This window comes from Akebia trifoliata, chromosome 1 (assembly GCF_017979445.1).
Source record: "Akebia trifoliata isolate Shusen 1 chromosome 1, ASM1797944v1, whole genome shotgun sequence".
In the NCBI taxonomy this organism is placed as follows: Eukaryota; Viridiplantae; Streptophyta; class Magnoliopsida; order Ranunculales; family Lardizabalaceae; genus Akebia; species Akebia trifoliata.
This window is the reverse complement of record NC_141375.1, coordinates 8,522,840-8,549,284: the sequence shown is the minus strand read 5'-3', so window position 1 is coordinate 8,549,284 and position 26,445 is coordinate 8,522,840. Positions and strand designations below refer to the sequence as shown.

The 26,445-nt window shown below is 34.0% G+C and overlaps 1 protein-coding gene, 1 long non-coding RNA gene and 1 other non-coding gene across 4 annotated transcripts; 2 read left to right on the top strand and 1 right to left on the bottom strand.

Moving 5' to 3' along the window:
* Positions 1-1,100: 1,100 nt before the first annotated feature.
* On the bottom strand, positions 1,101-8,706 carry LOC147410643 (ABC transporter C family member 8-like). The gene is made up of 12 exons (XM_086437756.1): positions 8,550-8,706; positions 5,960-7,902; positions 5,547-5,867; positions 4,958-5,044; positions 4,238-4,855; positions 3,905-4,069; positions 3,510-3,804; positions 3,213-3,427; positions 2,755-3,060; positions 2,605-2,668; positions 2,266-2,505; positions 1,101-1,381 (listed from the first exon to the last, which is right to left on the bottom strand). Exons 1-12 carry the CDS (start codon positions 8,572-8,574, stop codon positions 1,254-1,256), a joined length of 4,407 nt encoding a protein of 1,468 aa, XP_086293882.1. The 5' UTR covers positions 8,575-8,706; the 3' UTR covers positions 1,101-1,253.
* Positions 8,707-18,957: 10,251 nt separating this feature from the next.
* LOC147410641 (uncharacterized) lies at positions 18,958-26,096 on the top strand. Of its 2 annotated transcripts, XR_015178956.1 has the most exons (6): positions 18,958-19,014; positions 19,395-19,479; positions 19,560-19,640; positions 21,678-21,788; positions 21,907-22,063; positions 25,679-26,096. It is a non-coding gene; the product is annotated as an uncharacterized LOC147410641 (long non-coding RNA). The 2 variants fall into 2 exon arrangements; XR_015178961.1 differs by lacking the exon at positions 21,678-21,788.
* Positions 24,971-25,068, top strand: LOC147410642 (small nucleolar RNA Z103). The gene has a single exon (XR_015182817.1). It is a non-coding gene; the product is annotated as a small nucleolar RNA Z103 (small nucleolar RNA).
* Positions 26,097-26,445: the final 349 nt, after the last annotated feature.

Sequence of the window (26,445 nt, the reverse complement as noted above, 5' to 3'; positions counted from 1 at the left end):
TTAGTGAAAACCACATATCTACACAGTAGATACAGGAAGCACTTATAAGCAAGCACTCCTTAGTGATCTGTAGTCAAGTGGTTTATTAAATAATTTCGCAAAAGGAGATTTGGTTTCAAGAACTCTAAATGGGATATGATTGGTTAACCGGACTGTTCTCCAAGGTTTGAAATAGGTAAGAAACCCATTATCATTTCGCATCATTCCCCGGCTTTGCACTCTAGATGATAATCCTGTGTTTTCATGATCATATAGTCTACATATGTCGAGAAGAACACGATTTTAAAACTAGGCCGACAACGAGATGACATGGCGAGTCATTCCCATCATGGAGGCATCCAAGCAAAATTTGCACTATGAATCGTCCATCTTATTAATTCATCCAAAATATAAGTCATCTTGGCTGGATTTTCAAAAACATGGCTTAATCATTTGGTTTTGGTGTTTTCTTCATCTAGATATAATTCATTTTAAGAATTTAAATCTTTATTATCTATATCAAATGTGGTTTTGTGATTGAGAATCTATTAATTCTGTTTATAACATAAAAATAATAATATTTAAATGTATATATATACATATATTTATGTAAAAAAATAGAATTGGATTGGTTCGCTAGATGGAATTACACTAAACCCTAATAGGGTTTATATAGAACATTGAGTACACGAAATCCTAAATAGATTTACATAAAAATAGAATTGAATCGGATTGATTCTCTTGATTGAATTACACTGAACCCTAATAGGGTTTATATAGAACATTGAGTGCAATCCTAAATAGTAAAAAAATCAAATGTAAGGAAACCTAATCTAGTTGTAATCTATTATAATAGAAGTTGATTAATTTAGTATATTGTAATACATCTTATTCTAATGCATCCTATATTACTATAATGGTTTTAGGGTTGTTTACCTTTGATTCAAGAAATATACACGATCCTGACTGTATAAGTGCAACATCCTTGTAACTTGAAGATCATTTTGGGCACATAAGCCGCCGGGTTGCACAACAGAAGAACACCCAATATAAAAATGCACACTCATCCATGTGCATATGAATTTGAATTGCAAATATGAATATCTCAATTCATTGACGAGTAGTTCTTTAAGCATTTTCCCCATGAATTTATTCGCTAGTAAATGTCTTATTATTCATTATTCATGGTTTTTTTAATTTGACCTCCAAAATCATGTCTTCGATATTCAAAGCAAATATACAAGTAGGAAATATTAATTCTTCCACTTATTCTTTCATTGGTAGCTTTTGAGATTTTGCAGGGAATTTTTCCTGCAGCTTGACCAGTACTCAGCCACAAGCTTAGAGAAGAAGGAATTTGTTTCCATAAGTTTTGAAGGCTCATCATATTCCACCAGCTTCCCTGCAAAATCACCACCCATATAAATAGTAAGCAATACATACAGCATATGAAAAATCATGGTTTAGGGGTTGCCTGATCTGACTCTGGACCGTCACTGTTTGAGCCCAAAACAATAAAATTTATAGGTTCAATGTTGGTGTAAACCTGTAAGATTGCTTGGATTATAGATGGCTTGGTGGATGCTATGATAGGATACAAAACACAATTGTTCATAGATGAGTATTCTAGATATGATTAAATGTGCATTGCCCTAGAAAGCATTATCCAACTTGCATGAGTCAACGTGACATTAACAACAATGTTTGAGTTTCTCTTTTTGTTTTTGTTCTTTTGTTTTTTTTTATTATTATTATAGAAATCTATGTATATCCACTATAAATAGGGGAATGCTAGGATCCATACTTTCATTGGGAGGTTAGTATCTTCCACAATTATTTTTCTTTTGAGAATACCCTTCAAAAGTGTTCTTAATTTGAAAACCCTTCTATCTGCACAAGTTTAAAATGAAACATTTTTGTTTATGGTGACCTCCATTGGATATGTTCTGAAATCCGTTGGTATAGCTAAAATTGGTTGTTTTGTCGGCATGTTGTTCTGGAACAGGTGGCTGCGGTAGGTGTACTAGCACAGTGCAAGGATGAGGAATACATCTAGACCAACTCACGGTGGGTTACTCTATACTTATTCTACTCCCGCTTATAACGTCCACACGAATATCCTCTTAGATTTTCTTATGAATTGTTCATACTTTGGAGACCATCCTCACAAAATCTGAATCCATTCTGACATAATTATGATTAACAGAGGTATATTGATACACCAATACTTATGTAATAATATTGCATTAATTCTTAAATGAAAATTAATCATGAGAGGTATCGTACCATATGAGAGGACCATGACCATATCACTATCTATAACAGTTGGAACTCTGTGAGCAACAGTTATCACAGTGCAGTTTGAGAATTCCTGCCTGATAACTCTCTGTAGAATTGCATCTGTTGCTGAGTCAATTGATGCCGTTGCTTCATCTAGAACAAGAATTCTATTTCTTTTAAGTAGTACTCTTCCAAGGCAGAATAATTGGCGCTGCCCAGCACTCCAATTGTCCCCTTCATCACTTACTGTTGGACAAACCAAAATGAGAATGAGAGGTCTACACTGCCTACAATACTTAGATTGATCAAATACTTGTCTTTCTAGCTTAATAAAATTCAATTCACCTGAGGAGTCAAGAAGGTTTGGAAGTTTGCTAATAGTAGTCTTTAGCTGGCATTTCTCTATAGCCTGCAATAAATAATCAATTGGCCCTCAGTATTTGGATTTCTAATTGTTCTATTTAATTAATCTGAATTGAATCAGTTTTGTCTTACCTCCCATATTTGTTGGTCAGAATAGAGGCCTAAAGGATCCAAATTAGTTCGAACCGTACCCTTGAAAAGAGTTGGTTCTTGAGGAATGATGCTAAGCTTCAATCTCAAATCTCTTAGACCCATTGTGCAAATATCTATTTCATCAATAAGAATTCTCCCACTCATAGGGTCTACAAGACGGAACAAAGCACTTATCAGTGTAGTCTTTCCACTTCCCGTTCTTCCGACAACTCCAACTCTAGTCCCTTCTTGGAAAGTGCAAGTGATTCCTTTAAGAACTAGAGGAGCATTTGGGCGATATTTGATCTGAAAACATCAGAGATTAAGAAATAATGAGAGTTCAAGATTTACTGTTGACTCAAGACACGTTCATAGACATGAACCCTTCTTGTATCATGTAGAATCGATATGGGTGCCTCGAAGTATACTTGAAAGATGAATTGTCATAGTGTCCTCACCTTAAGGTCCTGCAAATATATCCTCCCTTTGGAGGGCCATGAAGGTGGTGGCCTCTTCTCATCAATAATTGCTGGAGGCTCCGACGGGATATGCATGAATTGTTTTATACGTTCAACAGAAATAACGTAGTTGGCCAAGTTGCAGAACAAACGAGTAAAAAAAACTTGGCTAGTGGTCAGTGAGAGAGCATAAGATAGGGCAATCCCCACAAATCCTGCAACCCAATTAACATCTCTGTAAGAGTTTAGAAAAATTGAGGTCATAGAAAAATGAATGGTTGATATGATCCCGAGTACCTGGAGCAATGGTACCCTGAGGAAGCAAAACTAGGAGAAGGGTTGCTGTGAATAATGTCAGATTCTGAAGTGCTTCGACTCTTATAACTAACCACTCGAGGGCAGCATTAGAATGATAGAAAAGCTTAGCGTCTGTGTTGACAAGTTTTAGATAGTTATGGAAAAACCTGTCCATCATGGCAAAAGCTCTTATAGTTACAACCCCAAGTGATGTCTCAGCTGCATAGTTCATAACAGGAGCTTTGGTCGTTCCATTAATCCTTATTAACTCCCTTGCAGAAGCTAGATAGTAGCCCTTTTCAATAAAAAAAGATGAAAAGATAATGAGGTCATACTTCTATTGATTTAGAGAAGAAAAACAGAGTTTAGGAAGTAAGCTTGATCTTGAGATTTACCTGAACGTATTTTGTAGCTAAGATAGCGAGAATGCCCACAATGAGAACCTCCCATGTCACTGAGGCCATGATAACTATGGTTGATAGTACCTCGATTGAAGTCGCTATTACAAAGGCGATGGAGTAAGGTATATCGAAGTCCAACACACTCAAATCCGATGACGCCTACAACATAGAAATCTCAAAGATATGGACACATTGGGTAAGTATGTCTGAATTTTCTAAACATTCTAGATTGAGATGAGGGACATCAATGCACCATCTAACATCCATAGAGAATTGTATAAGATGCAACTAAACAACTAAACATGAAAAAAGGAACGATAATCTTACCCGAGTTAAAATCCTTCCGATGGGGGTTGAGTCAAAGAAGAGCATGGGAGCTTTGAATACTGAATTGGTGAAACCAGAAAAGAAGGCTTTTGAAGCCTTCAAACCTAGAAGGGCTGCAAAGTAGGACCTTAGATATACAAAAATTGCACTAGCAGTTGAAATTCCTGCATAAACTCCAATTAAGACGCCACTGCTGATGTGAGGAAATTGTATAGCTATTGCTAACCAATAGGTTGAAGCAATCTGAAGAGCGACAAAAGCAGAATGAGTTAATGCAGTCAATCCAAGAAAAAATGATCCCTTTGAGACGAGGATATAATCGTGGAATGGCTTCCAGCCGACATCTCCAATCTCCTTCTCTTCATCTTCTGTTAGTTGGATCCCTGAAGTATCCTTAATTGAAATCTCCCCCTCACTGTTCTGTTTTGTGGGGAAGGAATGCCTGGACTTTGATCGATCTTCATGTACTCTATGAGACTCACCCCAATGTCCTTTATTTTCGGGATCCAATACTGTCATTGCATTTTTATGAGCATTCACTAGCTGTTCAAAGGCCATCCCGGACATCAGGAGTTCTTCATAACTTCCTGATTGTGTAACTTGTCCACCTTCCATAACCTGGAAAAGCAAGAACCTATGATCTTCATATGTGTCATCAAGAATCCACATTAGAACACACTAGTACAAAAATCTGAAATGTTTCCTTGTAGGACTCATCACCAGAATTCTATCAGCTGCAGCAAGAAACTCGACTTGATGAGTCACCAGAATGACAGTCTTCTTTTCTAGAGCAGCCATGACACAATCCTGCAATTATTTCATGCAATATTCAATAACTACAAAAAAGAATAATGATGATTGGGTTGTCAAAGGGAAATTACAACCATTGTACCTTGATAACTGATGATTGGGTTGCTTAAACCCAAAAAATGATGCATTGAAGTTTATAAATAATAGGCTTTGGGATGGATATGAAAAAACAAAAGAAATCTTAAGTAGTACAAAATTTCTAAGCTTTCCAAGCATGCACTAATGTATTGAACCCAGATTTTGATGTGTCTAGTTTGGGACAAATTGTTTATCCATTTTTCGAATCTTCTATAGAAATGTTAATTCAGAGAATATGCAGTGTTCAACCAGGCTTCACTGTCTTATAGACACTGATTCTCATTGTGTCTTGAAGTGATTACTTGATAAGTGATGTTCATGTTTCTTACTAATAGTTCTTTCCAGTTTTGATCCGATACCTACTAACAGGTACACACATATGCATGCATCAACATTCTAATGAAATTTAATCTTTACTCACATTGAAAAGGGTAGCAGCTGTATGTGCATCAACTGCACTTAAAGGATCATCAAGGAGGTAGATGTCCGCGTCATTGTAGACGGCTCGAGCTAGTTGAAGCCTTTGTTTCTGTCCTCCACTCATGTTGAGCCCTCTCTGTCCGATTTCTGTGAGGTCACCATGGTTGAAGCTATCAATATCCTTATCGAGTGCGCATGCTTTTATTGCCTTCTCGTATTTTTTCTTGTCCATTGGCTTTCCGAAGAGTATGTTATCACGAATTGTCCCACTTTGAATCCAAGATGTTTGGGAAACATAAGCAATGGACCCAAACACATCAACCTGGATTGAATCAACAAGGAATAGATGTAAGTGCACTTAGATTACAAATAGGCCATATAAGCTTTATAATGTAGATAGCTTTTGTGACTCACAGATCCTGAGATTTTGGGAATTTCTCCAAGTATTGAGTACAAGAGCGATGATTTCCCAGCACCAACAGGCCCGCAAACCGCAATCTTTTGTCCCCATTTTATTTCCAAATCAATTTCTCTCAACGTTGGGGTGGCTGCAACCTCGCCCCAACCAAAAGCACCGGCATGTATTCTAATACTGATTCCTGAATCCTGTGATGGGCTCTTCCTCACATTCTCATCTTTGAGTTCATCGTCCATCAGAAAACCATTGAGACGGTCCAAGGAGACCTTAACCTGAATCATGATCGAAAGAGCCTCGGGAATCATCCTCACAGGTTCTGCCATACTCCGCAGGGTTGCAAGGATTGTAAAAATGGTGCTAGCATCCAAAGGGGCACTTCCCGTAAGGACGCACCCTAAGAAGACCACTGAAGAGATCAATGTAGGAGACATCCAGTATAATGGACTGCTATATGACTTCATAATTTGTGATTTGGCCAACCATTTGAATTCATTATCTCGCAACGTATCAATCAAGGTCTTAAATTTCTCTTCCCATGACTGTAATTTGATGATCTTCATGTTGTTTAAGACCTCAGATGTGGCTCTTAATCTTTTGTCTTGGGCACCCATGAATTCAGATTGACAGTTTTGAAGCATCTTTGCAAAAGGAACATTTAAAAGCCCACATATGAACAGGGGGACTAAACCCGGAAGAGCCCCCACACCAACAGTCCCAATGAGTACAGCAATGGCAAGGAACAACTGAACTACGTAATTCCACGCTAAATGAAACCAAAATGGGAATTCTCCCATACGATATGCATCAACTGCAATGTAATTCACGATCTCCCCGGTCGAGTGTCTTATTCTACCAAGACTAGAAAGCTTGAGCTGTTTTTGATAGACGGCCACCATCAGAGCTGATCTCATTTTCATGCCTGACCTTCGTGCGTCGAAAAAACAATGCCTCTGAGAAAATGACTCTACGACCTTTACAACAACCAATAATCCAACTAGAAATAGCCCCTCGTACAATTTTTTCTCCTCGCTAGTTGAATACCGAACGAATGCATAGAGTAACAATGGAGCAACTACAACCGAGATAGTCCTAAGAAACGCATTGATTCCTACTACTATCATATCTTTCAAGTAAACTTTAGCTAATGCCCATATAACTAAGTTTTCGGTGTTATCCGAGCTCTTCTTAGTCTTGAGAAGATCCCATGCATGATTAAAGGCCTGATAAGCACTTAGTGCTTCATCCTCGGGAACTAGAGAAGGGATGTCATTAAGGTCTAACGGCTTCGAGTAACCTAAACATAGTAAGGGATTCAGCCAAGAAAATATTAATCGGCTAATGAAATTGGACTTGCCCAATTCTGTTCGACCTTTTGCACCTTTCGCGGTCAGCAGAGGTTCAGACAAATTTGGGTCTGGGGGGTTCTGAGAATTTAGGTGTCTGAAGAGTTTGAAAGCACAAAAGAGAAGCAACAAGTTTAAAAACAATGAAACCACATCAAGAATTCCAATTGTATGTTGTTTCACTAAGGTTTCCACATTTAGTGCAGAAGCCACTAAAGAGAAGGAGACCCACCAGACCAATATCAAAATTCTCATCCATTTCGTCCTTTGAAAAATCAGAGAAACTGATAAAGAAATCCAAATCAATCCTCGAACAAAGTAAACAACCCAACTCAACTGTCTCGATCCATTCTTCGCGAATAAATCTAGTAAACAAATAATAAAATGTGCAATGCCAGTAGCAGCACAACAGACTGAAACAACTATAAAAACCCAATCCTTTCCTCTGTTATCACCAATACAATGTTTTCTAACAGAACCTACGAGCAAAAATAGAAAGAAAACGACAACGAACAGAAGATTTAAACCATCAATTATAATTCTTTGAGTGCATGAAGATTGCAAATCGAAAACTCCTTCACAAATCCCAGATATCCCTACAAATACATACAAAAGATAAGAGAAAATGAATAAGAATTAGAACCATCATAGTCCATCACAAATACCATTATAAAAGAGAGCTTCAACTATTTCATGAGGAGCCAAATCTATGCAAAAACACAGTACTTATGTGAAAAAAAAATAATTACTGAAACGGTATATACCCCTTTTTGGAAATAATTCTTTTTATGAAAAAGAGTAAAGTGGCAAAAGTGTTTTATGGATTGAATTTTCCACTACTTATTTTCATAAAAAATAAAAAATAAAAAGTTATTTACAAAATTGGGAATATACCCATCTTGTAATTTTTCCACACCCCGTTCCATAATTTTTGAAAAGCTGATACCTGTTTGTTTATGTAATTCTCTCTCTCTAAAACAATTTAAAAATAAAAAATAAAAAATAGACTGAAACTACAATAACTTCACACTAAAGATCTAAGAACAAAAAATAAAAGAAAACTAATACAGAAGTATCTATAATAACAGGAAAAGAACAAGAACTAATGAAACTCCTCACAAAATCAAAGAAAACATAACCAAAACCATCATAGTATAACTGAGACTAATGGTTGTCGTATTAAAAATAAAAATGAAAATAAATGAACAAAAATGGATTATATGGAAAATTAAGAAATGGGTACCTTGGGATCTCTCCAAGAAAGTCATCTTTGCAATACTTCTGTCCAATAATTTGGTTCTCACTTGTGAGCAGCACAAGCACTATAAAAAAGACTTCGACATTTGCCTTTCTTCTGGTTGTGAAGACGATGGAATCTTTGTTTGCATGTGTGCGACAGGATTTGCATGATGCAAGTACATAACTACCCTTTACACATGGTTTTAATTAGCTTATAATAGTCATGTTTTTAGAATCAACTCGGTGGCGCGATCCCGAGTTGACTCATTTAGCTGAGTTGACACCAAGGGGAATTGAAGATGGGTATTATGAGCAAAGTGAAAATGAAATGTTCTACTTGTTGGATATATATATATTTTTTTGTTTGCTTTGAGTTTGAGTGTGAATCTAAGTAGATTTCACTCTAGAAGACTCAAGCATTTTGTAAAATGGAATGGTACTCACATAAGAGCTTATTTTTATTGGTGAAGATCTAAGAATGCATCTATGGGTTCAATGAATCTTTTGGAACTTCAACCTTATGCTTGAGTAGTGTGTGTAAGAGTGTTTGAGATATGTCCTAAAAGAATTATTTTTTTGTTGGCCTAAAACATTAAGCGTAAATTTGGGAGATTTATCTTCTTCAACTCATAACTATTTTAGAATTAAAGAAAGAGGGCGGTGTGTGCAACGGTGTATGCATGCAATTTTTCACATGGAACTTATTTATGTACTTAGAAAATGGAAAATCACCTAACATTGTGAGGGATTACTCTTTTCTTCTTAGGCCATTAAAGGAAACTATATTACGGTGTATGCATGCAATTTTTCACATGGAACTTATTTATGTACTTAGAAAATGGAAAATCACCTTACATTGTGAGGGATTACTCTTTTCTTCTTAGGCCATTAAAGGAAACTATATTACTTACTTAGAATTAAAAGTACTTGGAAGTAAAGAAATGAAGAACAATTTCTATTGAAATTAAGTTCCAAATGGGCTTATAGTCGGTAAGGATCCTCCCACCAGGGATTACCTCTCAACCAAACTTTTCATTAAATTACATTATTACAACTATTAAAGATTTTTTGAAACAAGATTGGACTAATAGGTGATAAGGATCCTCCCATTAGGGGATTAACTCTCAACTTAACCTTGCCAATGAAATTTAAACTAAATTGTATTATAATGAACTAGAACTTAAAACAAGCATTAAAAGAGATAGAATGGGAGAGGTAGAAGTGGAATTGGGGATACAATTAATGAAGAAAACAATTTAAAGGTTCTACCCCACCTTGGTTTTCTTCCTTTTTCTTTTTCTTATTCTAGGCCTTCCAAGAGTATGAATGGGTACTTGGACATAATTTCGGGATGGTAGAAATAGGAAAGAAGTGAATTGGGCATAATTTTGGAAAGATAAACTTCTTCTCTCATTTTTTCTTGGACGGGTCCTCTATTTAATTTATAAGTGTTTGGGAGACTCTTAGGGATATAAATGTTCAAATTCAAGTTATTCTCAAGAAAACCTTAATAAATGACTTTGCTTAACCTCAATCAAAGTGTCTTTGATGATAATCAAACAATAAAAAAGTAAATGCTCACAAAATTCTAAAGAATTCTTCAGGATGGACAAGAGTGTCCAAGCCATTTAAAAGACAACACATTAGATGAAAAATAATTAAGAATGAAAGATAAATATCATCTAAGAAGAAGTGCTCAAGGGCCAATCAACCTCTTATGACTCTCAATAAATTAGGATTAAGAGGTTAATTATCCTTATGATTCTAAAAAATTATCTTTGAAGGATAAGGATGTCCAGGTCCCTTGAACTTTGTCAAATTCTAGACAACTTAAGAGCAATGACAAGTAATTGACAAAGAAAAAGTTAAGATTTTTTTAGTCAATTGCATTAGATAATCTCCTAATAACTTGAGGGTAGAAAAGTAATTAATCTTTAGATTCTAGAGAGTTATTATGGATAGATAAAAGGGCCAAGGTCCCTTGATCTTAGTCAAATTGCACAGAACGTAGGAGGAAATGCTATGGATTAAGAGCAAGAGTGATAGGCTTAGTGATTAATTACCTTAAAATAGACCTCAACAAACTAAGATTAAAAAGTTTAAAGGTTATGATTAAAAGTAATTAGTGGAGATCAAGGGTAATGATTGAAAGAATTAATCAATTACCTTAAAACCAATGATAAAGTACTAAGTATGTACTAATGGGGATAAAGATGTAAAATAATTTTATGATCCTTAGGAAAATGAGAGATTAAAGAGAGTTTAAAGGTAATTTTCCCTTAAGCACTAGGGTGCATAGGTTCCCATACATAATTATCTATTTTTAAGTAAGTTGAGGACAAAACAAAGTATGCATATCTGTGAGTGAGGTAGGGACAAGCTAAAATTAGGGCTGCAACTTAAGCAGGCTAACCCGAACTCAACCCGATTGATGGGTGAGCTTGGGTTGGGTTATATGGAAAATGAGTTGATCCTAAGCTATTAAATCTCAACCCGAATTGCATTCAGGTTGAGCTCGAGTCGAGGCTCTAGGCAACCCGACTCAATTCGAACCCGATGTTATATATATATATATATTTAAATATTAGTTTTCTATTGCTAAATATATTTGTAAAATGAAGGAAAAAAATTATAATATAAAAATTAATGGATTTGGAGGTTGTGTGCAAATTTATTTACTAGTGATTTTGTTTTTTCATATTGTATTTAATTTTTAAGATATAAAATAAAATTTATCTGTTAACCAAAATAAAATTAGACTTTCTCGATGAGCCCAACCTGTTCAACCTACCCAAAATGATCTAACTTGGCCTAACCTAAGCTCAACCCAATTTTAGAAGCTTAATCTCGGGTTGAGCTTGGGTTAATGAGTTCTAATCCGATAGTCGGTTTGAATTCAGCTTGGGTTGAGGGTTCTACAACTTGGGTTGAGCCTGAGTTGACCCTCCAACCCACCCAACCCACCCAGGTTGCATCCCTAGCTAAAATTATGCATGTTCGTGGATTAGGTGAGGATAAAACAAAAATGATTTGCCCTTGGTTAATGTATAGACAAGTTGAAGAAAAACCATATTAAAAGGACTTTGAGGCGTTAAACCTTTTCCTAATACGCCTTTGAGCCCTTATGAAAACATTCTTGGATCAAAACCTTTTTTTCTATAAGATTTTCAAATCTCTCGGGCTCGATCTAGACAAAATGGGGTGTTTATACTATATACATAATTTTATCATTGATACATACTAACAATATGTCAACCATACAAATGAAATGCCCAACTTCATTCATAATTGTGGAAGGTTTTTTAGTTCTTTTACTCCTCAAGATGTGAATTGACTCTTGAAGTCAAGGTTGGTGTAATACCCCAAGTTTTTAATTCGTATCTCGAAGAAATTAAATGGTGTTATTTTGAGAAAAAAATTTCAAAAGAGGAATTTAGAGTAAAATACTCGAATATTGTTTCGATCATTTTTAACGAAAACAACTTCGCCATTAGATTTAAAAAGGTCAATATATATACTTTAGCTTGTAAGTAAGTTCGAATTCGAGTTCGGATAAAAAAGTTATTAAATCCTCGAATTTCGTGTTGAATCAAATCCAAAATAATAAATTTTTGTTAGAGAAAGAATCAAAAAAATTGACGACACCATTGGGTCCACAACAAAAAATTATTCGAAATGGAATAAACAATTGTCATTTTTCGAGCCCGAATGGTCAGGTTACCGTCGAAAATAAAAACTAAAGGAAATGCCAAAAATACCCTCAAACTTTTATTATAAAAGAACAAAACCCTTCATTTATTTCATTTGCTTCTTTTTAACTCCTAAAAAACCAATCCTTTCTCCCAAGCCAGGGTTTCAACCCATTCTTAGCAAGATCCCTTACAATCAAGCCCGTATTGAACCTCGACGAAGAAGGTAAAGTCGTCGGCGTTATCGAGCTCCATGTTCTCACCCCAGCCAACTTTCATCTGTTTCTCGTTCTCTTGGATTTTCACGAAAAATCAGTAAAGGAGTTTTGATTCTACATAGAGATCATCCTCACAAATAATCAGTTCAATCTAAAATTTCTAACCCATATTTTTAAAATTTATAAATGTTACATTGTTTTTACATATGTTTTCTCATATGTCCCTTGAACCTGACCCATATATGTAAAAAAATGTAACATTAATAAAATTTTAAAATACGGGTTAGAAATTTCGGATTGAGCTGATTTTTTGTGAGGATGATCTCTATGATGGGAAGATCATCCAGAAAAAAAATCAATCTAATGTGAAACTTCTAACCCCATTAAAAGTGATTTAGAATGTGGACCGTCGATTTTTTGCTAATTTTTGTCAATAATTTATAAATCACTTTTGATGGATTTAGAAGTTTCTGATTGAGCTGATTTTTTGTAAGGATGATCTTCTCATCATAGTGACCATTCTTGCAAAAATCAACTCAATCCAAAACCTCTAACCCATATTTTGAAAAACCATTGTTTTTTCATATGTATTTACATATGACTCTTGAACCGCCCCATATATATATATGGGAGCGGTTCGGTAGCCCTAAAGTTTGCCAAGTTTTGTGCCAAACATTTTTTGTAAATCACTATTGATGGGGTTAGAAGTTTTGGAATATGCTGATTTTTTGTGAGGATGATCTCTACGTTGAAGAGATTATCCTCACAAAAAATCAGCCTAATCCAAAACTTCTAACCCCATCAAAAGTGATTTACAAAAAGTGGACGGTCCACGATTCTTCAACTTGTAAATTAGGGTTAGACGTTTCAAAATGAGCTGATTTTTTGTGAGGATGATCTCTTCACCGTAGAGATCATCCTCACAAAAAATCAGTCTATTCCAAAACTTCTAACCCCATCAAAAGTGATTTACAAAAAGTGGACGGTCCACGATTCTTCAACTTGTAAATTAGGGTTAGACGTTTCAAAATGAGCTGATTTTTTGTGAGGATGATCTCTACGGTGAAGAGATCATCCTCACAAAAAATCAGTCTATTCCAAAACTTCTAACCCCATCAAAAGTGATTTACAAAAAATGTTTGGCACCAAACTTGTCGAACTTTAAGTTTGTCGAACCGCTCCCTATATATATATATATATATATATATATATATTTAGTGTAATTATATATTTATATGAGTATTCTGATAATTTTTTATGCATTCTGAGTGCACTATTAACCTTAATGATATTTTGATTATTTTATCATAATACAGTAGATTCTAGAAATTGTATCAAACAATAATTATCAGATTCTGGTAAATAGTACAATACTTTTACACAGTTCTATCAAATAAATTTTTTAGTATTTTAACTTTTAATAGTAAATTTTGACAATATATTTAAACAATTGAATCAAACAGGACCTTAATAATCATGTTAAAAAGATCAACATTGATACAACCCAATAAAAATTAAATTTTAATAATTTGACATATGGTCGGGGGGCCGTCTGAAGATTGCAACTTTTAGGCGTGACAGTTGAGCACATTAACTATTAATTTCCGAACTCTAAAGAAGTACTCACACCAAACAAGGATATTATGGTCTTTTCAATCCCAGGAAACAATGATCATGTATTTCAATTGACGCAGGCACTTGGTCCCATTACTGCCATGAATGAACCCAAAGAACGTACGTCTCTCTCCCACCTTTATTTGTGTCAGACTCTTTGACTAAGATACCGAAATCAATAAATATGGACAAAGAACGTTCTGTCATCTATTACGTCTTAATTTATCTCCAAGTAAGAAAGTCTCTTGGCTTTTTCATTTCTTTCAAACACTTATTTTAAAGTTGACTATTATTCCTCTAAAATAAGTTAAGTGTCTACGTGTCACGTTTTAATTGGTATTTAAAACTATTTGACGTCCTAATCAAATCATTCATCAGTTTAATGTATTTATTTTAATTGGTGTTTCAAACACCTTAACGTCCTAATCAAATCATTCATCAGCTTAATGTATTTATTTTCTAATCAAATTGTGATATGTAAGATCTCGTTTTTATCCATAAAAACAGTATAGATACTGTATGGGATCTCGACATATTCTTACATCTATTATCCAAAATTTTTGAATTAGTAAAAATAATAAAAATAGATATTTTGTTATTTTGAAAACTAACTATATTTATTATGGGGTTTGATTGTGACTTTATTGATTTTTACTAAAATGTCCTTACTTATATCAAGTCTAAACGTTAAAAATGAGATTATCTAACTTTAGCGTCATGTGGCAACTCATTTTCTTGGGGGAGGGATGAGAAAGATTTGCCTTCTCAAACAGTAATTCTTATGCGTGCATGCCAAAACATTTTCCCCATTTTTTTTGTATGTGTACTCACCCAATTAAATTTATTCCACGACAATAGGTAACTAAAGGATACATGTTTAATTGAAAGATTGAAATCAAAATTGAAAATCTTGGTTCTAGATCCTTTCTCAATACTTAGATTAGAGCCGGGTCTAGAAGGAGTAGAATTGATTCACTTTTATCAAGTGGTGTCCATAATCTTTTTATTTTTTATTTTTATATAACTTTGGTAGACAATTGATGCTTTCTTATCTTTTAATATGAATAATCAAATTCTTCAAGTTTCTATATAAATGATATATTCCGACTTAAGGTGGGCCATCTATTATAAAAGTGTCTAGTAAGAATGATGAAATGTATTGTGTTCTTCAAATTAAGACTTACATGTAAAGATTGAATTCTTCTATCGCTTGAGGTATTTTTTGTTTTTGTTTCTTTCCCGTTCTTGAGAATTGGAACGGACAGGTATCTGTGGTTCTAGTTTTGATTCCAATTATTTAAGAATCGGAACCGCTTATAATTTTGGATTAAGAGAAAAAAAATCAGATTAATGGTTATAGTGTGAAGAAATCATTGCATGAACATGAGATTTTTTTTTCAATTTATTTATTTATTTTTAATTTTATTAATTAGGATTTTATAGGATACTTTTGTACTTTACGAAGATATTTTGAAAATTCAAGTTTCAAGGTATTGCTAGCCATATACATACCTAAACCGGTAAAAGAGATGGAAAATGGATTGTTGGGTTGGGTTTCGATTTGGACCACATGAATTGAACCTATAGTTCAGTTTAGTTTTGTTCAGATTCGACCCAACATGGACTAAACCAAAATAGAATGCAATAGGGCCATACAAAGACCTACCTTGCTGGTTGGTTTATATAGACACGTGGGATTGAGTCCACAGTACCTTAAAGCGTATTGCAGAGGGGCTCATCCATGTGCACATATAGCGTCAGACCTGCCTTGCCGGTTTGTTTATTTAGACATCACTACAACGTTTCTAATTTACAGCGCTGTATTTTTCCGCCTCCACAGGGTGCTTTTTCCATCGATAAAAACTATAGCGGCGAATGTGCAGCGGATAGAAGATCCGATGTTGTTGCCTCGATCGCTAGATTTAGTAGCGGATAACTTCTTCCATTGTTGCAAGTAATAACTATAGTCATTACAACATTATCGATGTATAGCATCGGTTTATAGCAGCGGATGGATGTTTCAGTTGCAATATGATACGTTTTTTGCAGCGGATACTTTTACCCGCCGCTACAGGGACACATTCATACCGATTCGTACAAAGAAACATTTTAGAATTGATTTTTTGTAGGGGACCATTCATATCAAAAATTGAAAAAACAATTAATTTTTTGCGGCGGATATTTTTATCTACCATTATAGGGGACCATTCATACTAAAAAAAAAAAAAACAATCAATTTTTTACTGCGGATATTTTTATCCGCTGCTATAGGGGATCATTCATACCAAAAATTAAAAAAAACAATCAATTGTTTGCAATGGATAATTGTATCCGCCGCTACAGAAGACCATTCATATCAAAAATTCAAATAAAAGAAATCAATTTTTTGCAGCGGATATTTTTATCCGCCGCTATAGGGAACACATTGAAATGTTTTTTTTACAGCGGATATGTTTATTCGTCACTAAATTTTATATATATATATATAAATTTAATTTATTGAATTTTTTTTTATCAATTTTTTTAAATCTAATGTAGCAGCGGATTAGATTTTCCGCAGTTGTAGACCACTGTTCCTTTAAAAAAAAAAAGAATTAAACTATGTATTGCAACGGATTGAAGTTTCCGCAACTGCAGAGTGTGTTTTTTTTTTTTTTTATTGTAAAGAAATTAAACGTTGCACAGTTTTGCTTAAACTTAATATACCTGCGGATTAAAATGATAATTTTATCCGTCGCCATAGGGACACATTGAAATGTTTGTTGCAACGGATAATTTTATCCATCGCTACAGAAGATCATTCATATAAAAAATTAAAAAAAAAGATATTAATTTTTTGCAGCGGATATTTTATCTGCCGCTATAGGGAACACATTGAAATGTTTTTTTTTTGCAGCGGATATGTTTATTCGTCACTAAATTTTTTTTTTAAATATAAAAATTTAATTTATTAAAATTTTTTTTTGTATCAATTTTTTTAAATCTAATATAGCAGCGGATTAGATTTTCCGCAATTGTAGACCATTGTTCCCTAAAAAAAAAAAAAAAAAAAAAAAAGAATTAAACTATGTATTGCAGCGGATTGAAATTTCCGCAACTGTAGAGCGTGTTTTTTTTTTATTGTAAAGAAATTAAACGCTGCACTGTTTTGCTTAAACTTAATATAGCTGCGGATTAACGTTTCCGCAGTTGTTCGCAATTTTTTTAAAATCAAATCTCCCTCACATTCTCTCTTCCGCGGGAATTTTACAGAAAGTTCGAAACTCCCTCACTCTCTCTTTCATTTTCTCTTCTCATCTTGTCATTCTCTCTCTCTCTTTAAAAGCCCTAAACATTGGAGCATCTCCGTGCGACTTCATCGATGCCGCGCACTTTTACTGGTGAGTCTCTCTCTCTCTGAAATTATAGACACATAGAAACGAGAGCATAGTTCTGTGAATGGAGTATAGATGTATATGTCAATGTCAATAATATAGCGAGATATTTCTAGAGTTATATTATTTATCATTTTCTCTAAAGGAAAGGTGTGAGGGTTATTGTGATACGGGAATTCTGAAAAGTTTTGAGGTTCCTAATAGTTTACAGGGGCAGATATTTTTTTAAAGAGAGAAGCAAAGACTTCTAACAGCATTAACTTTAGAACATTGGAGATTCTTAATGGTTAAATTGTGACTTTGTGGAATCATCCAAAACATGAATCTCATTAGGTTATTTATGATAGGTGTATGAATCTAATCAGCTTTCTTGAAATATGGTGTAGGAGATTTTTCACCTCAAACATCTTCTGCAATCAATTCACTCATTTCCTGTGTTTCTGGGCCTAAAATAATTTTTACGATCAGCCGTAAAATAATTTTGAGGATCAGCCGTCTCTTGGTTTTTCAAGCAAAAGGTGCGATAGTGAGGAGAAATGAAGCCTCTCTTTATTGGTCAATCCATCGTGGTTAACCTTCCCAATGTAGCCTGCCACGCGAGAACAGAGACTTTAGAGGGGACCATGGCACCCCAAATGACTAATGCTGGAAAAACAGAGGTAGTAATGATAGGCAAACCAGATACATAGACCGCACTGTAAAGAAAAAGTCTCCATATCAACTGCCTTTAGTAAACGCTCGATGTTCCTCAATTCCCAATCATTGAGACGGCATTTGAAGCCGAAGTCCCACACCCTTTAGACTTCAACTCAACCAGAAATACTTTATGGATATAGAGGTTCTGCCTCTTTGTTAAAGAGGGAAAAAATTGGATAGGTAAGCAAGTGAAGCTGAAATTCTAATCCCAAGTCTCAAGTATTACCCTTTGCAAAGTTAACACTTTCATTAAGGTGGCATCTTACTTGCATTTCTTTTATTTCTAATCATAATTAAAATAAACATCCTTTTCAAGTGAATCAACTAATAATCACTGCAATTTTGGTTCATGAAAGCAAACACTACTAGTTCTTTAATTCATCGATTAGGCCTTGCCACTTAGATTTGCTTTTATGCCTAATAATGATGTAGTAGGATGAATAAGAGGACAAGCATGGCTATAATTTCTTTTGATCTCTCTGACCTCACTTTAGATAACTATAGGTTGGATCCTCTTGTGATAATTGTTTTGGGAATTGGGAACGTTGTCTTATTTCTTGAAGACTTGAACTACGTCCATCCATTTGTTATAGTTTTTCATCTTCTCGTAGCAATGCAATGGTTTTATTACTTGAATTGAAATTGCTTTTTTGAACTCTTAATTATATTGTTTTACAATTAGTTTTACTTTGTGCATAGGCCTACACAGTGTTGAATACCTTTCTTGATTTTTTTTCTATTTGATTTCTTATGGTAATGGAAATATAGTAGTATTTTAATATCCATATTTGTGAACAAAATTTTCATTTCCTTAATTTCAATCACCTATAGATGGAAAGCCAATGCTCCTAACGCCCGAGGAGTCGATACAAATCCAAGTAGGTATATCTTGTGTGGTGCTACAACTATTGAGCTCTAAATCTTGTGAAGAGTACACTCTCTAGAATTTCCAAAATGAGAACCTTGATTTTTTCCTAAAAACCCATTGTCTTTGACTTCTAGGGTAAAATTTTAATCTTTGAACCTTTTTTCTTGAAAAAAAAAAGTAATTTTAACCTTTCAACCTTAACATTCTATCTTCTTCAACCTTCAAATCTCAAGAACAGGATAGGGTTTTTAGGGAGGTTGAAGATGATGGATTTTTGGGAAGAAACTCTAAAACATAATTTGCAAAATCCCCAAAATTATCCAAATTTTTTGTAGAATTATCCAAATTAACTGAACTAGCCCTCACCGAATATTTTCATTGATGAAATAGATTCACTTGAAAGCAATGGGAAGGACATACAAAGAAAACATTGCATTAGCTGCTTGTTGAGGTGGACGGGTTTGAATACAATGGGGTACATTTGGATATGCTCACCAAATTAGCTGTATGAGTTTATTTGCTTATTTCTAAATCCAGTTAAATCTTCTTATGTAGGGCATAATATTGATGGGTGCGAGAAACTTGCCCGATATTCTTGATCCTGCTTTAACAAGGCCAGGCAGATTTGACAGACATGTAAGTTTTTCTTAGATATCTTGATAACAAGAATGTTGTTTTGGCTGAAGTTAATGTTGAAGTTTGAAATTGTTCTTATGAATTAATGCAGAAAAAAAATGTTTATGACTGATGAGAAGTAAGCGCATTAAATACTACTGATGAATTCTGCTTATATAGTGTTTCTTTTATGATACTTTGCTTCCTTGTTGGACCACTCTTCTGTTAACTCAACAAATTTAGACATTTTATTTGAAGGAAACCTTCCAAGGTCAAGCATTTGTGAGCTAAACCTTGTGGGGTTATTGCCCTATTTATTGTGTTAGCAGTTAAAGATGGAATTAGCGTGTGCTGATTTTTTTAGGAGCTATCGCCCTGTTTTAATGTTGCTGGTGCTTGTTAGTCATAAGTATGATTCTTGTTATGACTTGGAAATGTAATTGGCGTGGGGGATGCTAGTTTGTGTTTGAATCATTATAAACTTCACATAAATAACAAAATGAGTATATTCAATTCTTTATATATGATTTAAAAACTTGTTTGCGATCACACACACGCACACAAATGAGTATATTCAATTTTTGACATATGATTGTTTGGTAATTTTTGCCAAATTCTCTCCCATTTTGCTAAAACACCCTATGAAATATGTGTTCATCTAAATTCAAAGAGTATTTCTATTTGAATGGTTGATGGGTACTTAGTTTTGGTGGAAACTAATGAAGGGTAGACAGTTTTGAAGCAAATTCTAAATGGATTTATGTTTTTTGATGAAGTATGTGCTTTGAGATATAGAAAATGGTATATATATATATATGTAAAATCTTCTTACCTATCAGTTTCTAGCGAACATTTAACACAATAATTTTACAATTGAGATAATGTTACCAGGGTACATATAGGTTTAGAAGTGAAGAAAGCGATAAGTTGAGTTGGCGAATCTAAGCAACCCTTTATCCTAATCCTCGAAAGCTAGCTCAATCGATGAGCCCTTGATCTTAAACTTCAGGATGTCGATAGGTGGGATCAACTAAAAAGAGAGAGAAGCGCGAGTGCCTAGAATGGCTTAAGAGTGAAAGGCAGTCTTCTTACCATTTAACAACCCTAGAAACTCAAAAGCTAGAAAACTAACAAAGAGGTATACACCAAAACTAAATTACACTATTAAGGGAGAAGTTTAAAAGCAACTGTAGCGTGCCAACCAGTAGCAAGGCCCCTTACTCTACTCGCCCAAAGTAGATGAATTACCAAGCAAGCACGGATATGAGAGAGAAGTGTACCTTCCAAGATCGTCTTCAAGCGTTAAAACTAAGGGAGAGTGAGGTGAGCATATTTTTATAAGTTTTATAATCACTTGCAGTTGTTAATGAATTGATGAGAACTTTGTTTTAGATATCGATATTTTTCATTTACTAGAATAGTATTTCTCTTAGAGATGCTTATCTTGGTTAGTTGGTCAGAGGATCATTTAGTTTTATTTTTTGTCCATATCTGTTGATCTGTTTTTATTTTTTGAGAAAAATTGCTCCTATGAAATTGTTTTATAAGAGGTAGGTCTTGTAGACTCCCAAAGCTTGAGTTTGGAAGAGGTCCACTCTTTGAAGATCTGAGATGTAACCAACAAGAAAAAGAACTCACATCAATCTGACACAATATGAACAAGAGTATGAGGTGGGAGAAGAGATATGGTTCTGGAGCATCATATTGATCTAGAATGCCAGTGTACTTCATGATATCTATGTGTAACTCATGTATTTTGTAGGACTACTAACTGATGATGATATTTCTGAAAATAAACTATTTACTTTATTGATGAATGCTTGGAATATCCTTGAATCATTTTCCTTGATAACTTTCTCCCTAATATCTTTCTTTATTTTCTTTAAGCAATTAATGAATTGTTTTCTTGACCCTATTTACGGCCCATTCTTTTGTTGTTTAGTCGAAACATATAGAATTTTGTTTTCTTAGTCTTTTGTTGCCTACTGCTGAAGTCGTCTTCTTTGTGCTATCATTGAACATGCGTGCCTTGATTTTCTAATGAAACATTTTATACAGGTTCCTAGCTAAGATACAGATCATACATTGTTATTTCTTTTGTCCTTTTCATGGATTGGTTAAGTATGCTAGCAAGCAATGCCATAAAGACACAAAAATAATATTTTTAAGGTAGCTTTACTTTTTCTTATATCCCGATATATCACTATTTTTGAATTTTTGTGACTAATTTCCCTTGGAGCAATGTCAGTTAAGGCATTTGATACATTCCAAACATTGACTCCTGCAGATTTGCAAGGTTGAGGACTCATCTGACATTCACAAAGTTAGTAAACAAATGTATTATGAGGTAGATGTACAATCTCCCATGCTTTACCAATGGTGGGTGGTCAATCTCCCCTTGGCTTAGCAATGATTTTCGAGCACCCTCCCATCTGGATTATCAGGTATACAATCTCATTGTTAAAATCAATTATATTACCTTGAAACACAGTTCAAGATATTACCTCATGTGCAACCCCTTAGGCAAAAACCCCACAATAAAATGGCTTTTTTAAATAGTGGTATATATGTTGTGATAGTAGGTTCCACTAACACTCGAATACGTTACTTTGCTCCATTGACAGGCTCTTACCATATTGGTTTATATGGTTGTCCCCCTTAGGGTTATAATCCTTTTTAGGGTTTTCTTTATAGTTTTCTTTTTTCCTTTCTACATGCCTAGACATAGCAAGTTGCCATGGGTAGTACTTCATTAGATTTAAAGTTTTATTTTAACTTTGTTACTTCCATACTTCATAGTGCACTGACCTTGAATGATGATCAAGTAAAATCATTATAACAGCCTTTGATGTAGTTGGTTTATTGGGAAACTGATAAACTAACTGTAAGAAGGAAACTTTCTTTTGTTGAATAGCATTTGTATTAGGAAGTCTTTATGAAGTTGATATGATGATAAAAAATTATGTATTAATTGTGGCTGATTTGACCAGGCTCATTGAGAAACAAAATGGCACAAAGTTCCCCATCAAATGTCTCATATATGATTCTTTTATACCTTTCAGTAATCCATCATACATGCTTGGTTTTTTAAGCAGAGTTTTCATATCAACATGATACAATTTAGGGTAATATAACTTATATTTTACATGGGCTTGTTGACGGCACTGTAAAGTCTAGGCTCTAACACGATAAATGAGAGTTTATTTAACTAAGACACGTTGAATGTGAGTTTCTTTTGTTTTCCACATGACTTCAATACTTAATATACTCTAGTGTCTGCATTTATATATGATTTAACTGAACAATCGCCTTCTTTTTTCGACTCTATGGATACAACCAAATCTGCTATATTTAGTTTGGGGAACTATATTGGAGTCAAACGGACTTTAAAGTAAGACCCAACTAATACTGAGTATATAGAATCCATCTCCCGCACTGAAAGATAGAGCTGGTCCACTCCATTGATTATGGATCATATCTAATGTATTGTCCACATTTAATTGATTGTTTTTTCTTCATAATTTTGTGGTTTGTTTCTTTACAATTATTTTGTGATTTCAATGATATTTTGGATTTCTATATGGTAGTTCTTTTCGAATTTTGAACTATTGAATGCTCGTACACTATGAGAGCTATATTTGTAAGGTTTGTTCTTTTTGTAGTAACCTGTTTTGATAGAGGTACCCAAGTTCTGTTTAGGTTTTCTGCCGACGTATTCTTTAATTTTGCCAAGCTTAACCCATTTGTAGGTACTAATATCCATTTGCATTATTTCCTTTTTATTAACTGACATTATTGGCTTTTGCATTAATTTGCAAATGTATGTTTTTGTGTATTTGTGTATGTCTAGGCATGGATGTTAGTAAGGTGTACTTATATGTGAATTAATAGCAATTTTGTTATTGTCTGAATTAGATCTCTTGATCTCAGCCAGATCAAATAGAACGGTTCTGTTTTGCATTCATTTTGTACTTTGTTAAGAGATTAATTGAGGGAAACGCATTGTTAAAATTGAAAATGGATTTTCTTGCTAGGTGCTCTGTTACTTTGATCTTTTAATTCATATCCAAAAATGTCGTGATTGCTTGGTGCTTTGTTGTCTCTATTGGAATAATATTGTAATTGTTGTTGTATCTTATAATTAGTTGAGTTAGAGTCAAATTCATGGAAGTAGATATCTAAAATCTAATTTCATTATAAATTTGTTTGTTTTGCTTTTGTTCATGCTTTACAATCTAGGACATGTGTAAACATGTTTAAGAACATGGGCAAGTAGTAGATTAGATCTTGTGATACCAGTGTGGGATAGGGTGGGATCAAGGGAAGATTTATTTAGGAATTATGATGGAGAGGTGGGAGGAATTAAAGGTAGATTTAACTAAACCCATGTGCATGTAAATTAGTGTAGGCATGCTTGCTGAATTGCCAGCATTAATGTTCTCAATGATAACATTGAGAAATTAGAGTGTAGGTAAGGATAACTCTTGGTAGTTCCGCTTACCACTTATCATTTGTTGACATGTTTTTAGTTTCATATTTTTTGTTACATCAGTGTATTCATGCATAAATACATACATTCATACATATGCATTAAAGGAGAAAATACCAGACTTAGAGTTTGCTTGTGCCTAATGACATGAGCATCCTCTTTGGGGTGCTAAGGGGGTAGAAGAGCAAAGGCAAAAAAGTTGGAGGGGTATTATGGGAGAACAACTGAAATGTATATAATTATCATTCTTCTCTATTGGATTCAAATAGGATTTGAATCGGTTGGGTAAAGATCTAATCAAATCCTAGGATCCAAATCGTAAATCATAGGATTTTAACACACTACTACTGTTACAGAAGATTAGAAAATTGTTGGAGTGAGCATGCAAACTAAGGTGTATAGATGATTTGATTAATTACTAATAGAACTTTTCTAAGAGTATTCATAGTTATTTGTGTGCACCAATAGTGTCTTGGGCACTCAATCTACTCCCATTTTTATGTATTATTTAACTTTCAGAGTCTTTATACCGAGAAACTACATTGGTGCCAGTATGTCTCACTTAACCTATATGGAAATATTTATCTGTTAATCGAGACATGTTTATCAAACAGATAATTATAAATCTATGCTCAAAACATGACTCCCTTTTAATGGCTTATGATAGTTGGTTTTGAGACATGTTCTTAGTTTCCAATTTCCAAGTAATCTTATTTGAAAACTGATGTTTTGTTTCAGATATTTGGTAAAATGTATTTGATGGTCTTTCTTGTTTTCAGTTTTGAGCTTGATGGTCTCTCAGTTTATTTATTGTGTGTTCTTTTTTAAATAATTATTATGCTTTAGAAATTAAGGATGGAACATGGAAGTGATGATCCTTTGCCCACATGATCGACTCTGATTATAATGTGCTTTCCTATTTGTCTTTTGAGATTTTACTAACCTAGGATTCTAATCCATTCATCTAATTTAACATTTTTTGTTTTCTATATCATTTACTAATTTTCCTTGTGTTTTTTTTTTTTTTTTAATTCTCGAAACAATACAAAGCAACACATACCAGCATATTTATGAACCCAATTGTTGTGATTTATTGAGTTTTTTCATTGAATTATCTATCTCAATATATCAATAATTGTAATCGAAACGTAACAATCTTTGTTCTTCTAGGATGTGCAATATGAGGTACAATCTTGAGGTTACTTCAGCATTATTATTATTATTATCATCATTATATCTCATTTATTTTATTTATCTCCACAAAAACTTGAATGTAAACGACAATCGTGGGGCCATTCCATCCTCACTTGGAACAATAACTTCACCTTCTGATTATTTTTAATAAGGTGTTGCTTAAAATCTGTTTAACTTTGATTTTGTATGATGCGTTATTGTTTTTTTGGAATTTCACCAACAGTGGAACTATGTCATGGGCCCGAAGTGTGCCTAACCACGCCCCATTGTTTAATGTTCATATTGTGGGTTAACTTTTACTTGGATTATTAAATTTACACTAGCATTGGCTTTGTAGATGTGGTTGGTTTGTTAATTGTTTTCCCTTTTGTTATAGGAGATGTTGTCCTTAGGGACTTGAAGTTGAAGGCAGAGGCACTAAATTCACTAAAACTTCCCATCACCATCAAAGCTGGTTTTGTTGGTACCATAACATTAAAGGTATTTTTTTTTCCAGCACTTTCTAATTGTCTGTAACGCTGGATATTTTCAGTTATGTTTAGTTTTGATCATTGACAAAATTAAATTAACAACCAATGAGATGAGATTGTATGTGGACGATGTTTTAGTGCTCATATTCCAAGGCTTCTAAATATGTTTTCTGTCTATAGCTTATTTTCTTACATGCACTGAAGGCCCCTTACTAACTTTTTTCTTTCTGAGGCGTTTATCATTTTCTTCTGATAATTATGGAAGGTCCCTTGCTAAAGTGAAAGTGTACACGTATTATATGCAATACCTCATTAATATTTAAATTGAAGGGCACTGTAATATTTTCCTGCAATGTTTATGAACATGGGTGGATGAGGTTTCTCGGAGATATGCTTGATATATATTTATATACATATCTGTGTGTGTGTGTGTGTGTGTGTGTGTGTGCCTTTGGTATTAGATACATTTATCTTTATGAATGGTCAATCCCAAAAAAAAAAAAAAAGTTTTATTTTTTTTTTCTGAACTCTTGGTGGATCTCAAAAACAATAAATTTATTGTATATTTGCTTTCAATGTATGCAGGTTGGCGGAAATAGGTTATATATATATTTAAAAAAAAAACCTATTGCAGCGGATATTAATATCCGCCGCTATATGTGTCATATTTTAT

Coding starts and splice junctions, on each gene's coding strand:
- LOC147410643 (XM_086437756.1), bottom strand. CDS start 8,574: ATGACTTTCTTGGAGAGATCCCAAG. Junction 3,805..3,904: donor TAGCTACAAAATACGTTCAG/GTAAATCTCAAG, acceptor TTTATTGAAAAG/GGCTACTATCTAGCTTCTGC. Junction 3,428..3,509: donor TCAGGGTACCATTGCTCCAG/GTACTCGGGATC, acceptor ATTGGGTTGCAG/GATTTGTGGGGATTGCCCTA.